A 17,500-nucleotide genomic window follows, 5' to 3' on the forward strand; every position below is an offset into this window, starting at 1 on the left:
ACATAAACTATGAAAGAAAAAAAAATCAAATCTGTACAAGGGCGAGTTTGCATAAAGTCTGAACTTATGCATTTCAACGTAAATCTTGACACATCAGGAACTGTATATTACTACTTTTTCTTTCTCTACAAGCTTGTCCCCATTTGGAGTCGTTGTGATGGTTCTTCAACACATTCTTACATTTCCTTGGCCCAGTACATCTTCCTCACTCAATTCCAACACCCTTATATCTCTCTTCACAGAGTCAATCGATCTTACTTTTGGTCTACCAAACAACCTCACATAAGAAAAAAAAAATAAATTTTGGATAGATTGAAAACACGAAACTGATATCAAAAGTATTTTCAAACAAGACGGGCATTCAATAGAGCGCAGACCGCCGCGCCACCTTATTTCTTAACCTTTTGCTCGACCTTGACCTGACGTTTGACTTCAACATGAATTAATTGGCGTGGATTTTCATACACTTAAATATGAACCAAGTTTGAAGTCTCTGTGACAACAATGTCCAAAGTTATGGCTGATTACGTCAATTGGACATTTTGCTTGACCGAGACCTTGACCTTCCAAAATTTAAGCCTTTCTAGAATTTTACATAACAGTTAATCCCTGCCAGTTTCATTGCTCTACGATTAAAATTGTGGCCAGGCAGGTCTTCACAAACAAACACAAACATACAAAACAAGAGCGAAAACATAACCTCCTTCCCACTTCGTTGGTGGAGGTAACAAATGAAAAAGTTAAGTAGTCACCAAATAGAAAAGCCTGACCTCAATAAGTACCAGATTATTTCTAATGAAGTATCACTGTTTTTTAAGCTTTTGGATGATTAATGATTTTCACCACTTCATTGGGAAGAAAAGATATGAGATGAACTAAGTCCTTTCTCAATTGTTCCTAAATAATTTAATAATTTCGTTATAAAAAAAATTACTTATGTATAATTACTTACAGATACTTGAAGAAATATTTTTGTAATTTAACAAAGCTACCGATAAATGATAGATACTAGTTTTTATTATGGCAGAATCAGAGGTAAAATCTAGATGTGTATCGCTGCCGGAAATTTAGGTAGATTCCCTTATCATCTGGAGCCCTTCATAAAAGATAAAATTTGAAAATCAAGCACATTGCATGCAAAAAGGATTGTACTTGCAAAGGATTATGCCTAAATCAAGGCTTCCCTGACTAATTGAGAGAATACAATTACTTTATCCAAAGATAATTTCCAGTTACATTTTATCAGTTTACATTTATATATCGTATTTTAGTGAAATATCTTTGCATTCATAACATCGTTGATTTTAGAATAATGGAAATACATTATGTAATATTTTCTAAACAATGATTATATTAATTTTTCAAAGGAAAATATTTTTGTTTTTTTTTAAATATTTTTTTTTTTTTAAGTTTTCTGTAATCGATAATCTTTCTGATTAATCCATCAACCTAAGCTTCTACGCCATATCAAAATGAATTACTGTGAATGTCCAATATTTTTATAAGAATTTAGCTATGTTGATCCGGGGACGCAAATGAATAGCATAAACAAAATTTTCTCTCTTTGTTTATCACGAGAGTAGTAAATATTCACACGTTTTTCTCTCCGTCCCTCGAATATATCATAATAATTTGCTACCATATACCTTTATAACTTTTCTTATAACAACCCAAAGACTTAATAAGATGCTGAGGATAATTTTTTTTTTTTTTTTTTGAAAATTATTGACATATTCCATCGCGTCTACGAATTGACATAACATGAAAACTATATCAAAACGATATGAAAATAATATTTTCATGTAATTCCTTCCATCAAATAGTCCTGCAGGGGACCAGTGACTCCAAATACGATTAGACGTGATCAGAAGTCCAGGGGAAAGCCTGGCCTATGATGACAACCAGGAGCAATTCCTAGCAAACACTTAAGAGTATTGTTTCAAACGATGCCTTTGACCGACATTTTTCATCCAAGTGAAGTTCGCGCTTTCAGTGCATTAGAGTGCTTGGCCTCGCTCGGCCTCGCTCTATTCGAAAGAGCGCGCTTGAGCGAGTGTGCAATTAAGAGATTAGTAAAATGGAGCCTCTGACCTGGGTTTAATAGTTTGCTGGATTCCTGCAATACAGTGACATTCGATTACGGTTCAATATCGTCGATGGCAGTTTATTTCCTGATATAATGGAATACGTGGGGTATAATACTTCATACTGTTCTGTGTTGGGAGATATATATATACATATATATATATATATATATATATATATACATATATATATATATATATATATATATATATATATAGTCTGTCCCATGTCAACTAATAATTACACATCAGAACATGGGTTTTTTTTTTTACTTTATTACAAAAAGGTTCGTGAATATACTGTGTACAGCTGATACTCTCAGGTGAATACCTTGTCTACTGATAACATAAATGGTATTGACTGACTTTCACAAGCAAGATGCAATCTTCCTCTCTCAACATGCTGCATATATATATATATATATATATATATATATATATATATATTATATATATATATATATATATACACACATACATATATATGTGTATATATGTGAATATATATATGCGTAAAAATCACAAGGAAACTTGATGTTCAGATGCAAAAGAACCACAAGGAAATGAAATTAGGAAATATAAGATTACGTCCTGACTAGTTTCGTGATACTTCTTCAGATGACTGATTTATTGACCAAGATTTCTTTACATTTTATATGGTACAGTAAACGTGCAACCACTCATCGAGAGATTTATAGAATAAGGCACTTCTAAACAAGCTTCCTGGGCAATTTTCAGGTGTTTCTTGGAAAAATTCACCCCTCACTAGCCGCGTGCCAGGAAGGAACATTCAAAACCCTTATATCTATCCATTCGCAGTTGGCTCTCCTTTACCACTTCTCATCCTTTCCAAGACAATTATCATGGACTACGGTCTACACCATTATGGCAAGACATTATTAGAAATGAAACTTTAAGAGAGATTATTTGAGTGCCATATGTGGAAGAGATCATGGTGAGGGGTAGATGGAAATGGTTTGGCTATGCTCTTCGCACTCCTCAAGACAGATTAGTTCACCAAACTTTCAACTGGGCTCCCCAAGACACTAGATGAGTTGGCTGAGGACTATGAAGCGTGAAGTAAGAGATGACGAAGGGAGAAGTATTGATCTAAAAGCTCAAGAGATGGCTGGCGAAATCTAACATAGATCCTCTGCGACAATAGGTGTGGGAGGAGATGATGATGATGAGAGTCTACACTTTCTTATTTAGTTAACGTTGATCTTTTACATTTATCTATATTTCACCTATATTTTACTAAATACCTATATGAACCAACAGCTTCCATTCTTCTACTATGCACATAAACATTCACTTTGCTGCTTCACCATCTTGGTCTCCATGTCCTGTTTATCATTTGCCATATATAATGCCAGTGGAAAATTATCTGGATCTCATTTCACTTTTCTATTAGAATTCTCTTGTATAATTAAAGACGTAATTATGTTATGAATTTTCTCTGTAGAAAAAGGTTCATTAAATTTCATGTAAATCTAATTTAAGACACATCCTTGATAATGATAAAAAAAATAATTCTCAAATTTAAAGAACATCTTTAATAATAAAAATCATAATTCTAACATTAATCGATAGGAAACAGTTCATTACATTGTCGTTAAATAATTGTTACTGCAAGAAAAAAATCTAGAACAAAAGAGTAAGTCTGTAGTGGCAATATCAACTGAAGAATGACTATAAGATATTGCTTCTGATTTCTTTACAATTAAAAGGCTTCTCTCTTAACTAAACCTTCCTATAAATTTGGTGTGGCCTATTGGCAACATCTCTGCCTGGTGATCGCCAGACTGGGGTTCGAGGCCAGTTCAAACTCGTTAGTTCCTTTGGTCTCTGCAACCTCACCATCCTTGAAAGCAAGTACGAGGGGTATGGGGGAGCCTATAGGTCTACCCGCCGAGTCATCAGCAGCCATTGCCTGGCCTTCCCTAGTTCTAGCTAGGTTGGCGAGGGGGTTTGAACGCTGATCATATGTATATAAGGGCAGTCTCTAGGCCACTGTACTGTTTTCCTCTGCCATTCATAAACGCCCTTTAAACCTTAAAAAGGTAAAACAACAAACACCACCCGATATGTTTCTGCCAAGTGGTAGGTAAAAAAAAAATTCACCGTAGCTCTGATAATTACTTTTATCAGTCGTCAAGAAGTAAAATTTGTTTTAATCGCCCATCGCTCACGTTCGTTGCAGAGATAACACTAGTTCATTATTGAGATATATACTGACCAACACTCTCTAATTGAAGAGATCTAGATATGGTGATGCTTTCTGTAAATACTACGAGATTCTCATTACCTCCGACAACGAAGCTGGAAGGAGGTTATGTTTTCCCACCTAATTGTGTTTGTTTGTTTATGTGCGTATTTGTTTGTGAAAAGCTCCCTGGACACAATGTTAATCGCAGAGTAATGAAACTTGCAGGGGATAACTTTTATGTAAAAAGCTGTAAATGCTTAAATTTTGGATGGTCAAGGTCAAAGGTTATGGTCAGAGTCAAGCAAAATGTCCAATTCAAGTAATCAGCCACAAGTTTGGACATCATTGCCACAGAGACTTCAAAACTTGGTTCATATTTGAGTGAAAATCCAAGCCAATTAATACACGTCAAGCTCAAAGGTCAAGGTCGAGTCAAAGGTTAAGCAAAAGGTCAAATTCCGGTCATCAACCATACGACCACAATGTTAATCGTAAAGAAATAACACTTGCAGGGAATTTAAACTGTTATGTAAAGAGCTGGAAATTATTAAATTTTAGAAGGTCAAAGGTCAAGTTCACGGACGAGCAAAACGTCCAAAATCAGTACAAAAGTTCGAGAAATAAGCTCCCTTGGCGGAGGTCTACGCTATACTAAGTGCCCCTCTATTGTTGCTGTTGTTACTTGCTAAGCCACAACCCTAGCTGGAAAAGCAGGATGCTATCAAGCCCAAGGGTTCCAACAGGGAAAAATAGCCCAGTGGGGAAAGGAAATATGGAAATAAATAAAATACGAGAAGCGTCACGTAACTAAATAAGGTATAAAACAACATCCATGAAAATATTTATCAAATAAAAAATTAATCTATATTTTTATATAAAAAAGATATCTTTTATATTACCCAAATTTACAATCTCATTAAAACAATATGAAGGAGAAAACAAGAGAAGCCTTAGATTTATTTGGAAAAAAAAAATTATGTGAGTACAGAAACGAAATACTCATCAAATGAAGCCTTTGGGTGGAGGAGAGTTATATATTTGGTGGAAACAGCGGGTAAAAATTATTTTTCTTATTCCACAAAATATGAAATTCGATAACTAGAGAGGCACTCAGAACAACACAGACCTCCGCCAGGGTAGCTTATTTCTCGACCTTTTGGACTGATATTAGACGTTTTGTTCGTCCGTGACCTTGATCTTCCAAAACTTATTCATTTCCAGCTCTTTCCATAACAGTTCAAAATCCCTGCAAGTGCCATTACTCTACTAGTAAAATTGTGGCCGTATGGTTGATGACAGGAATTTGACCTTCTGCTTGACCTTGACCTTGAACTCGACCTTGATCCTCAACCTTAATATGTATTAATTGGCGAGGATGTACAATTAGAATCAAAAGAACACCGACACTCAGGGGAAATCTTTCGCCAGATGTGTCTAGTGTTCCCATGACAAAACAGACAATGAGTTGCTCTTCTTACTACTGCTACGAAACGGGAGGAGCCTTCTCCAACCTCAGCGAATCAAAGACAGTAAAGGGCTGTCTTTGTTAACAAAAGCATACAAAAGTTACAAATCGAGTTGCCATATTTCATTGTGTTATCATTTGACGTCTCGAATATCCACTACAAATACTGAATACACACACACACCCATACATATATATATATATATATATATATATATATATATACATACTGTGTATATATATATAATATATATATATATATATATATATATATATATATATATATATATACACACATATATATATATATATATATATATATATATATATATATATATATATATATATATATATATATATATCATGAACCCATAGAATCATGTAGAAAAGCTTTGAGTGTTGTAGCTAAACAATTCCTTCCGTTGACAGCTACATTAGATTATTTCGACATTGGTCTTGTTCAAGTTAATGATGTATGAAAAAGTAGTTTCAATTATGGTTCAATGTTGTAACATAATAATGAAAACACCATAGGTGAGTTATACTCACCTAAAGGACATTGAGAGAGAGAGAGAGAGAGAGAGAGAGAGAGAGAGAGAGAGAGAGAGAGAGAGAGAGAGAGAGAGAGAGAGAGATAAAAATTTTTGAGCTTTCGCTAGTTAATGGAATAATCTACCAGCACATAAACTCCTGCATATATTTTTTTTACCGTTATTATGCAATGCATTAAATAGAAATAATTGAATTATTCTTTTAAAAGCTCATGGCTATTTTTCAAATGCTAGATTGACTACTAAAAACCTTTTTCAGCTTTCAGATATTCATATATTGCAACATTTCTTAATACGTAAGAATACTTTACTCTAAAATATTTCCCAATTTTTCGAGATTCAAGGGCAAGCGCCGTTTCAGTCTGTAGACCCAAAGTCACTTGCCCTGTTATTCATTTTTTTTTTCTATTTTTACATTCCCTTTCGTTGAGCTTTGACGTCTAACAGTCTGTGATCTTGGCCTAGAATGGTTAGCATTCACATTTGAAGTAAAAGTTTAAACATATATAGTAAAATCTATGGTACATTGCTAATTCAATCTTCAAGGTAGTAGGTTGGCCAGGACACCAGCCACCCATTGAGATACTACCCCCAGAGAGTTATGGGGTCCTTTGACTAGCCAGACAGTACTACATTGGATCCTTCTCTCTGGTTACGGTTCACTTTCCTTTTGCCTACACCTTCACCGAATAGTCTGGCATATTCTTTACAGATTCTCCTCTGTCCTCATACACCTGACAACATTGAGATTACCAAACAATTTCTTCTTCACCAAAGAGGTTAACTACTGCAGTGTAATTGTTCAGTGACTACTTTCCTCTTGGTAAGAGTAGAAGAGACTCTTTAGCTACGGTAAGCAGATCTTCTAGGAGAAGGACACTCCAAAATCAAACCATTGTTCTCTAGTCTTGGGTAGTGCCATAGCCTCCGTACCATGGTTTCCCACTATCTTGTATTAGAGTTCTCTTGCTTGAGGGTACACTCGGGCACAATATTTTATCTAATTTCTCTTCCTCATGTTTTGTTAAATTTTTTATAGTTTACATAGGAGATATTTATTTTAATATTCTTAAAATATTTATTTTTTCCTTGTTTCCTTTCCTTACTGGGCTATTTTCCCTGTTGGAGCCCCTGGGCTTATAGCTTTCTGCTTTTCCAACTAGGTTTGTAGCTTAGCAATTAATAATAATAATAATAATAATAATAATAATAATAATAATAATAATAATAATAATAATATTGCTTGATAATTATCAAGACCGTATGGCAAAATTGGAGATAGTTATTACAGGGTATAGATAACGGGATTATTTGTTAGATTCAAATGCTTATTATAATGATGGGTGATTTTGGGGACAAAATAGCTGTAATTAGTGAGTCGTCTTTTGGGCGTTTGGAGGATTTGCTTCCTTAAGAATATATATACCAACAATTGTCTGGCTTGATAAAGTTAGATCATTATATTTTGTAGTCCTTCATATATCTCAAGTGCTCTGTAGAAAGATTTTCCCGTTTGTTTTAAAATCAACCAGGACATTTTCGTTAACTGGAATAATCATAAAGGAAAGAGACATTATATAAAAAGAATGAGTGAGAACTCATCCATGGAAGCATGCTTCACAATGCATTTTTTTTTGGAGGGGGGTGATGGATGTTTGATGAAGGTTGTAAAATCGAAGATTAAGGGAAATTAAATAAAATGCTTCAAATACCTTATTTCTGCATCCAGCAAATGAACATCTTGTCTTGGCTTCACACAAATATCAAATAGTTCCAGGTTCGAATGGTAAAGTGAAAGTGTTTCATGATATCGCTCGAGAGAGATTTCTTTTCTGGAGGGATGGTGAGAAGCTAAGAACCAAAATTGACGGCTTAAGACGAGAACTGAGGCGGAAGGGCCTTCATTTTAAAGATAATGAGAACGTATAATAAATAAATGAATAAAGAATGATAGAAAGGAACACAAATGTTAAATAATGAAACAGAGGAACACAAATGTTAAAGGATAAAGACCTAAAGAATGAAAGAAAGTAACACAAATATTAAAGAATAAAGACCTAATACGACATGTCAGGGGATAGAGGAAGAAGCTAAGAACATAATATCTAAAGAATGAGAGAAAATATTGAGGAATCCAAGGGTACCGTTCTTCAGCTGGATGATTTGGAGATTAAAAGGACAATCAAATATTTACTTCCGAGATATTTTAATATTTGGTTTTCCCTTTCCCTGCTTACGCCATCAGCTGTAGTAATTGTGGTTTAACTAAAACTTTGACAGGCTGAGGAGCTGATATGGATAGCTATAGCTCGAACAATCCGAACTAGAGTTTCACGAATAGTAATGTATTTTTCGCTCGTTAAGCGCCCATCTACCTGGAGTAATTAACCCGGTCAAAAGACCCACATCCAGCATCACATAGCTATGCTAATTAGGGCACTTGATCACTGAAATAGGGACTTTACAAAGTTAAGCCTATCTGAGTCAAGATTATAAGACCTTTGTGCATGATGCTGATAAGTTAGTTTGATCTCCATGCTGTGTAATTTCTCAAGATAAAGCTACTAGCAATTATATAACCATTTATAACTTACAATAAGGTATTTGCATGGGGAATTTTTTGCTCATGACATCTCCAAATGTACTTTTTTTCGGGGAAATGAGAGGAGAATACATTTTGGGAAAATAAGTATAGCACAGTTTCATGCAAAAATTTCCGAAAATTTCGTCGTACTGCGACTTCATAGCTTTTTTAATATTAGTCAATAAAACAAATTTCTTAAATCTTTGGCCAGAATGTAAAAGCGTCCTCATTTACCTAGATATAACTTATTTTCGATACGAAATATTAAATTTTGTTTGTATTCAAGGTGCTATGCAGTCATCAGTATCTATTGTATCCATCATCGATTATCTATTATACAAAGTTGTTACTTCAATTTCATACTTATAAACGTTCCAATAACAGAAGATAATTTATCATATTGCTACTATCTTTTACAAATCAACTAATAATGAAATAGGTTAGCCAAATTTTCTAGAACATTCACGGTTATCAAATAACATTTAGGCAATGATACAATATCATACAAGCTGTATCAAGAATCTACAATTTACCTGTCTCCATAACCCATAAAACAGAGAGGACTTTCCTATTTCCTCAGTGTCGGACTGGCCGAGGCTGGGGGGTGAAGGGGAAACTACACACCCCACCCCCACCCCCTTTCCCTGGAAAGTGTCAATTTGGTCCCCCCCCCCCCTCTACAAAACAGTAGTAATTGAAAACTGATTATATATATATATATATAATATATATATATATATATATATATATATATATATATATATATATATATTTCAATTACTACAGTTTCGTGGAAGAGACCAAGTAGACACTTTCCATTGAAAGGTGGAGGGGGGTAGTTTCCCCTTCCCCCGTCAGCCCCAGCCAATAGACGTCAAATGATAGCACAATGAAATATGGCCGCTCGATTCGTAACATTTCAATGCTTTCGCTAACAAAGCCAGCCCTTTACTGTCTTTAATTCGCTAAAGTTGGAGAAGGCTCCTCCCATTTCGTCGCAGTAGTAAGAAGAGCAACTCATTGTCTGTTTTGTCATGGGAACAATAGACACATCTGACGAAAGATTTCCCCTGAGTGTCGGCGTTCTTTTGATTCTAACTGTACATACACTCAAATATGACCCAAGTTTGAAGTCTGTGTGACAACGATGTCCAAACTTATGGCTTATTACATGAATTGGACATTTTCCTTGACCTTTGACCTTGACCATCCAAAATATAATAATTTCCAGCTTTTAACATAACAGTTAATCCCTGCAAGTTTCATTACCCTACAATTGAAATTGTTCCAGGAAGCTGTTCATAAACAAACGCACTCACACAGGGGTAAAAACATTACCTCCTTCCAACTTCGTTGACGAAGATAACAAGTACAACGTATTAAGGATAACAAAATATTAAAAGATTAGTTGATTTGAAGTTCTCTGGCATCCTGACATCGAAGGTCATTAACGCCGATATCGCTTAATTATAAATAAAGATTAAAAGAATATTCAATTAAAACCAGAGAAGTAGTTATAAAAGTTGAATAGCATTAGGAATACCTGCTTCTGATATAAATCTAAAAATTCCACTAGAAGTTAATATGATATTAAAGTTAAATAGCATTATGAGGACCTGCTTCCGATATGAATTTAAAAATGCCACTGGCATTGTACGACACATGATGTCCAAGGATCTTGGCAAGAATGAACCTGCCATCTTCACCACGAGCCTCAAACAGATATCTATTTCTTTCAGAGCTATAAGTGTGGCATTCAGTCAACAAATGCCTCACTGTCAAGGGTGTCAAACAGTCGTCGCAATATGGTTGGTGTTGGCCAGCCAGCAGAAACTCGTGTGTCATCTGGGTGTGACCAATGCGGAGACGACAAAGAGTAGTCTCCCATTTTCGGGGCAACCCATTATACCTCCAAGGGGATATACCCATCGCAATTTCTGTCATCTTATTTTCACTTAAACTATCCCAATACAGTTGCCAATTGTTATAAATAGAATTCCGAATTGCTGATAAAAAAAATCATCACAAAGAATGGGAGACCTTCTTGGTAGCAACTCGACAGCATTCTTTGCCAGTGAATCTGCCTCTTCATTTCCAGACACACCTACGTGTGCCAGAACCCAGCAAAACCGAACTGTTATACCTTTTAGGCCAATAATTAAAAGCCACTCTAAAATCTTCAAAACTAAAGGGTTACTAGAATTAAAATCTTCTAAAGCTTGAAGAACACTTCTTGAATCACTATAAATGGTAAAATTCCCCTCCTCTTTTAACGCTATTTTCTCAATAGCGGTTAGTATGCAATATAATTCAGCAGTAAATGTGGAAGATATGATTTGGAGCCATCGGAATATTTAAAAGTTGATTCCTTATGTTCTTCAACATATTCCATAAAAAGAGACCTAGCTTATAATTCAGTCATGCTTTTTTAACACCAATAAAATATTTACAGAAAGATATCTCTGGTAATTTCCACGGGGGGTTGATGGTATCTTACATGGAAATACCTTACCTCTAATTTTATCAAGACTGTTTAATAATTGTTTTACTAGAAAGCCATAAGGTTGAGGAGATTTTGGGTGCGACTCAAAGTATGTTGAGTTCCTTACAAGGCTTGCAGTCTGAAAAGCTAAAGAGTTGGGAAGTCTTTGTAACCTAAAGCAATACCGAATAATGGAAGACATGCGGTAATGGTCTAGAGGTAACTCTCCAGCATCAACAAGAAGACTTTGGATAGGTGAGGTTCTAAACGCTCCTGTGGACAATCTTATACCCGCATGATGTATTGAATCTAATATCTTTAATCGGCTTGGGGTGGCTGAGGAGTATATTTCAAAGCCATAGCTAATTATGGAAAAAATTAAGGCCTTGTGAAATTTCAAAATAGTTTTACGGTCTGGCCCCATGATGTATGAGACAATACTTTTAAAAGATTCAGAGCCTCAAGACATTTAGCTTTTAACGCCTTTAAGTGTGGAACCCATGTCAACCTACAATCGAAAATCAATCCTAAAAAATTTAGCTTCACCTACATATGGGATCCGTTGACCTTTAATGTACATATCCGGGTCTGGATGTACTCCCCAGATACGACAGAAATGCACAACAGTAGTTTTGCTTAATGAAAACTTAAATCCATTCATATCAGCCCACAGAATAATTTTGTCCATTGCCAATTGTAGTTTTCTCTCAACCATTGCCATTCTAGCTCCAGCAAATGATATGGAAAGATCATCCACAAATAGTGTTGAGAGAACGTCCCGGGGAATGATTGAGGATATCCCATTAATTGCTAGTGCAAACAGGAATTATTAAGAGAATCACATTCATAAAGAGATCAAGTGGATTTAGTGATTATAAATTCTAATAGAAGCAAATTTTTTCTTAAGGATAAAAAAGACGTAATTTGGACTAACCATAAATTATGATAAGAAGTTAACAAAGTATACACTACTATTATCAATTATTATCAATTATAAATAATAATTATTATTATTAATTACTATTAATTATTATTATTAATAACTATTAATTATTATTATTAATTACTGAGGATTAAAACTGGTAGACGAGAATGACCATGAATGGGAGGAAAATCAGTTGTTGTTTGCAGATGATACTGTACTGGTTGCAGACACAGAAGAGAAACTTGGCCGATTAGTGACAGAATTTGGAAGGGTGTGTGAGAGAAGGAAGTTGAGAGTTAATGTGGGTAAGAGTAAGGTTATGAGATGTACGAGAAGGGAAGGTGGTGCAAGGTTGAATGTCATGTTGAATGGAGAGTTACTTGAGGAAGTGGATCAGTTTAAGTACTTGGGGTCTGTTGTTGCAGCAAATGGTGGAGTGGAAGCAGATGTACGTCAGAGAGTGAATGAAGGTTGCAAAGTGTTGGGGGCAGTTAAGGGAGTAGTAAAAAATAGAGGGTTGGGCATGAATGTAAAAAGAGTTCTATATGAGAAAGTGATTGTACCAACTGTGATGTATGGATCGGAGTTGTGGGGAATGAAAGTGACGGAGAGACAGAAATTGAATGTGTTTGAGATGAAGTGTTTAAGGAGTATGGCTGGTGTATCTCGAGTAGATAGGGTTAGGAACGAAGTGGTGAGAGTGAGAACGGGTGTAAGAAATGAGTTAGCAGCTTGAGTGGATATGAATGTGTTGACTTGGTTTGGCCATGTTGAGAGAATGGAAAATGGCTGTCTGCTAAAGAAGGTGATGAATGCAAGAGTTGATGGGAGAAGTACAAGAGGAAGGACAAGTTTTGGGTGGATGGATGGAGTGAAGAAAGCTCTGGGTGATAGGAGGTTAGATGTGAGAGAGGCAAGAGAGCGTGCTAGAAATAGGAATGAATGGCGAGCGATTGTGACGCAGCTCCGGTAGGCCCTGCTGCTGCCTCCGATGCCTTAGATGACCGCGGAGGTAGCAGCAGTAGGGGATTCAGCATTATGAAGCTTCATCTGTGGTGGATAATGTGGGAGGGTGGGCTGTGGCACCCTAGCAGTACCAGCTGAACTCGGTTGAGTCCCTTGTTTAGGCTGGAGGAACGTAGAGGTCCCCTTTTTTGTTTTGTTTCTTTTGTTGATGTCGGCTACCCCCCAAAATTGGGGGAAGTGCCTTGGTATATGTATGTATGTATTAATTACTATTATTGTTGTTATGGTTATTAGTTAGTTATTATTATTGTTATAATCAATAATTATTATCATTATAGTTATTATTATTATTGGTGTTATTTTTGTTATTTTTATTATTGTTGCTATTGTTATTAATGTTATTATTATTGTTATTATTGTTATCATTGTTATTGTTGTTATTAGTTATTATTATATTATTATCATCATCTATTATCTATCATATTATGTATTATATATTATATATTATATATTATATATTTTATATTATATATTATTATTATTACTATTATTATTATTATTATTATTATTATTATTATTATTATTATTATTATTATTATTATCTAAGCTAAAGCCCAATTTGGAAAAGAAAGATACTATAAGCCCAAGGGCTCCTACAGGGAAAAATAGCCCAATGTTTCTGTACGTGTAAATAAAACAAAAGATTATAAATATGGTAAGGAAAAAGCGGAAATCCCGCACTTACACGTTAAAAAAACAGGCTCGGAACAAATACTCATAGAATAACCAAAGAAATGAGCTTCCAGAGATTTATGATAGTCAGAACTTCAAAAGTTCACACTGGCAGCAAATGTTTTCGTGTTGAACAAGCTGGTATGAGTCTTTTTATAGTTTATATATGAAATATCTGTTTTTATGTTGCTAGTATTTTTAAAATATTTTATTAATTATTAATTATTTCTAATATCGTTCACTTATTTCATTATTTCCTTTCCTCCCTCGATTATTTTTCCCTGTTGGAGCCCTTGGGCGTATAGCATCTTACTTTTCCATCTAGGATTGTAGCTTAGATAATAATAATAATAATAATAATAATAATAATAATAATAATAATATGATAATAATAATAATAATAATAATAATAATAATAATAATAACAATAACAGCAATAAAAATAATCATAACAACAATAATAATAATAATTATAATAATAATAATAACTTTGGTATGGAAGCAGAGGAACCATGGAACATCGCCAACGTTTTACGTTAAGTTGTGGAAAACGTTATGAAAGATGAGCATCTAGACCAGCCATGAATGATTGGGTAGCCTCAGGATCTTTGAAACACACCACATCAAAATTTCATCGAGAGCTCCTACCCCGGGAGTAATAATTGATAAATGGAAAACAGTCCTTCCTTTGCTTATGTATCTTTGAAAATACTTGATTTATGTTATCCTTTACCCGTCGTTTTCATGATTTAGATTAACTTGTACGTAGTAGGTTGGCCAGGGCACCAACCACTCGTTGAGATACTACGGCTAGATAACTATGGGGTCCTTTGACTGGGCAGACAGTAATGCATTGGATCCTTCTCTCTGGTTACGGTTCACTTTCCCTTTGCCTACACATACACTGAATAGTCTGGCCTATCCTTTACAGATTCTCCTCTGTCCTCATACACCAAAAGGTTAACTCCTGCAATGTAATTATTCAGTGGCTACTTTCCTCTGGGTAAGGGTAGAAGAGACTCTTTAGCTATGGTAAGCGGCTCTTCTAGGAGGACACCCCCAAAATCAAACCATTTTTCTCTAGTCTTGGGAAGTGCCATAGACTCTGTACAATGGCCTTCCATTATCTTGGATTAAAATTCTCTTGCTTGAGGGTACACTTGGAAACAACAATTCTAATTAATTTCTCTTCCTTTTGTTTTGTTAAAGTTTTATAGTCTACATAGGAAATATTCTTTATTAATGTTGTTACGATTCTTAAAAATTTTATTTTTCCTTATTTTCTTTCCTCACTAGGCTATTTTCCCTGTTGGAGCCCCTAGGCCTATGGAATCCAGCTTTTCCAATAAGGGTTGTAGCATAGCAAGTAATAACAACAACTTATATGATAAAAAAAATCAACCATAGTCAAAATTTCCAGATCGAATAAAAACTTTGGATAATAATTATTCCCATGAATTAGGTTTTACTCGTTATCTTTAATAGACAAGAAAATGCAGATAAATATCTTCTAAATATATAGAAGTATCTTGATAGGAAAATTCATTGAACCGCAGCACGAAATGGTAATGTAAAAATAAGGATATGTAGAAAATAACTACTTGTAAATTGTCTTTCTTTTGTTCCACACCTAAATCATCCAACAAATATTTGAAAATTTTATTTCCTACACTAGGGTTGTAGTGGGCTATGTGGTAACGTCCCTGACTGGTGAACGCCAGACTGGGGTACGAGTGCCGCTCAAACTCGTTAGTTTCTTTGGTCGCCACAACCTCACCATCCTTGTGAGCTAAGGGAGGGGGGTTTGGGGGAGCCTAGAGGCCTATCTGCTGAGTCATCAGCAGCCATTACATGGCCCTCTTTGGTCCTATGTTGGGTGGAGAGGGGGCTTGAGCACTGATCATATGTATATATGATTAGTTTCTAGGGCATTGTCCTGCTTGATAGGGCAATGTCACTGTCCCTTGTCTCTCCCATTCATGAGCGGCCTTTAAACTAGAACAATACTTCGAAAGTGGTTTTATGTCAAGAGTTTATATTTCCAGCGTCTGCAAGCAGACCGGAATAAAACATTTAAAAGTCATCCCTTGTCATAACTGCTACATCAAACTAATTCACTGAAAGCAATTGCATTAAACCTCTCTCCCAAATTACATCACAAGCTGCAGCGATATATGATACTAATGATTTTAAAATAAAACAGGATTTATTCGTCGTTCTGAATTTCGCGCCGTAAAATGCCAGCGTTTGACCTCTGCTGACATTTATTTCAATTTGCGTGATGGCTGCAAAAATGGGGGAGCTAACTAGACATGGGACAGTGGTATAATTGCCACGTTTGAAACAGGGTCCGATCAAGGGACGCGAAGATAAAAGAATGAATAAATGAGATGGAATAATAATAACAAAAACAACAACAACAACAACAACAACAATAATAATAATATTAATAATAATAATAATAATAATAATAATAATAATATATAATAATAATAACAACAATAATAATAATAATAATAATAATAATAATAATAATAATAATAGTTTTTCTTTAAATTGCAGGACCCGTTTCATTCGGGATTGATTAAATTTTGGGAAAACATGCGGGGAGAGAGAGAGAGAGAGAGAGAGAGAGAGAGAGAGAGAGAGAGACAGAGAGAGAGAGAGAGAGAGAGAGAGAGAGAGAGAGAGAGAGAGAGAGAGAGAGAGAGAAGGGGGTTGTTCTACATGTGACAGATGTAAAACCGATGGAAAAAATGATTAAAAGCTTCCACTTTTATTAACCTTTCAAGTTAATAACAGCGCAGAAAAATGACCAATCATAAAATCCCTTCAATTCCAAATAAACTTTTAATCAAATATGTCTGCAAACGTTCATTGGCTCTTAGTTATTAATTCATCCGATCTATTTTGAACTCTCTATTGGAGGGACGTTGCAGGATTTTAATAGAATAACAAATTCTGATTTCCCACCTACTATCTAATCCTCAGAAGGACAATGCAGCTGATTTTTTCCCAATAACCGCCCTTCCAGGTACCTCCGGAGTATCTGATAAAGTCCCCCAGCATAAAATACCCCAACGGCCTGATGCAGACGCGGCTAGGACTCTCCTTCGTCATCACCCGGAAGCATTTCCAGAACGGAGAGATGACCCTCAGGTGCTCCGCTAGAGTCTCCTCCATCTACCACAAGACGGAGCAGCACAGCATCAACGGCCACCTCACCTACAACGTTCCAGTCATGGAATCCAGAGACCTGGCAGCACTTTCCGGTGAGTGTGGACTTTGCAACCGAGGTGAAAATGGAACTTTGAATCGCCAAAAGTTTTCTTGGGCGAAGTTTCGTTGTCATCTGCATTAAATTTTCAAGAAAGCAAAACCAGATTTTGCTTTATTTGTCTTTTAATATCTATTGCTCTCAAGTTACTTTTAGATTATTAAATGTGCTTTGACGAAACGAATTTATAAACGCACATATGCACACGCACACACAAATGCACAC

General features: G+C 35.3%; 1 protein-coding gene across 1 annotated transcript in view; it reads left to right on the forward strand.

Moving 5' to 3' along the window:
- The window catches only part of LOC137615786 (junctional adhesion molecule A-like), a 283,862-nt gene that overhangs the window by 264,358 nt on the left and 2,004 nt on the right, over positions 1–17,500 (forward strand). Inside the window, exon 5 of the mRNA XM_068345483.1 lies at positions 17,033–17,270. Within this exon, the coding sequence (XP_068201584.1) occupies positions 17,033–17,270 (238 nt within the window). The remainder of the gene's footprint in view (positions 1–17,032; positions 17,271–17,500) is intronic.

This window comes from Palaemon carinicauda, chromosome 22 (assembly GCF_036898095.1).
Source record: "Palaemon carinicauda isolate YSFRI2023 chromosome 22, ASM3689809v2, whole genome shotgun sequence".
NCBI classification, from domain to species: Eukaryota; Metazoa; Arthropoda; class Malacostraca; order Decapoda; family Palaemonidae; genus Palaemon; species Palaemon carinicauda.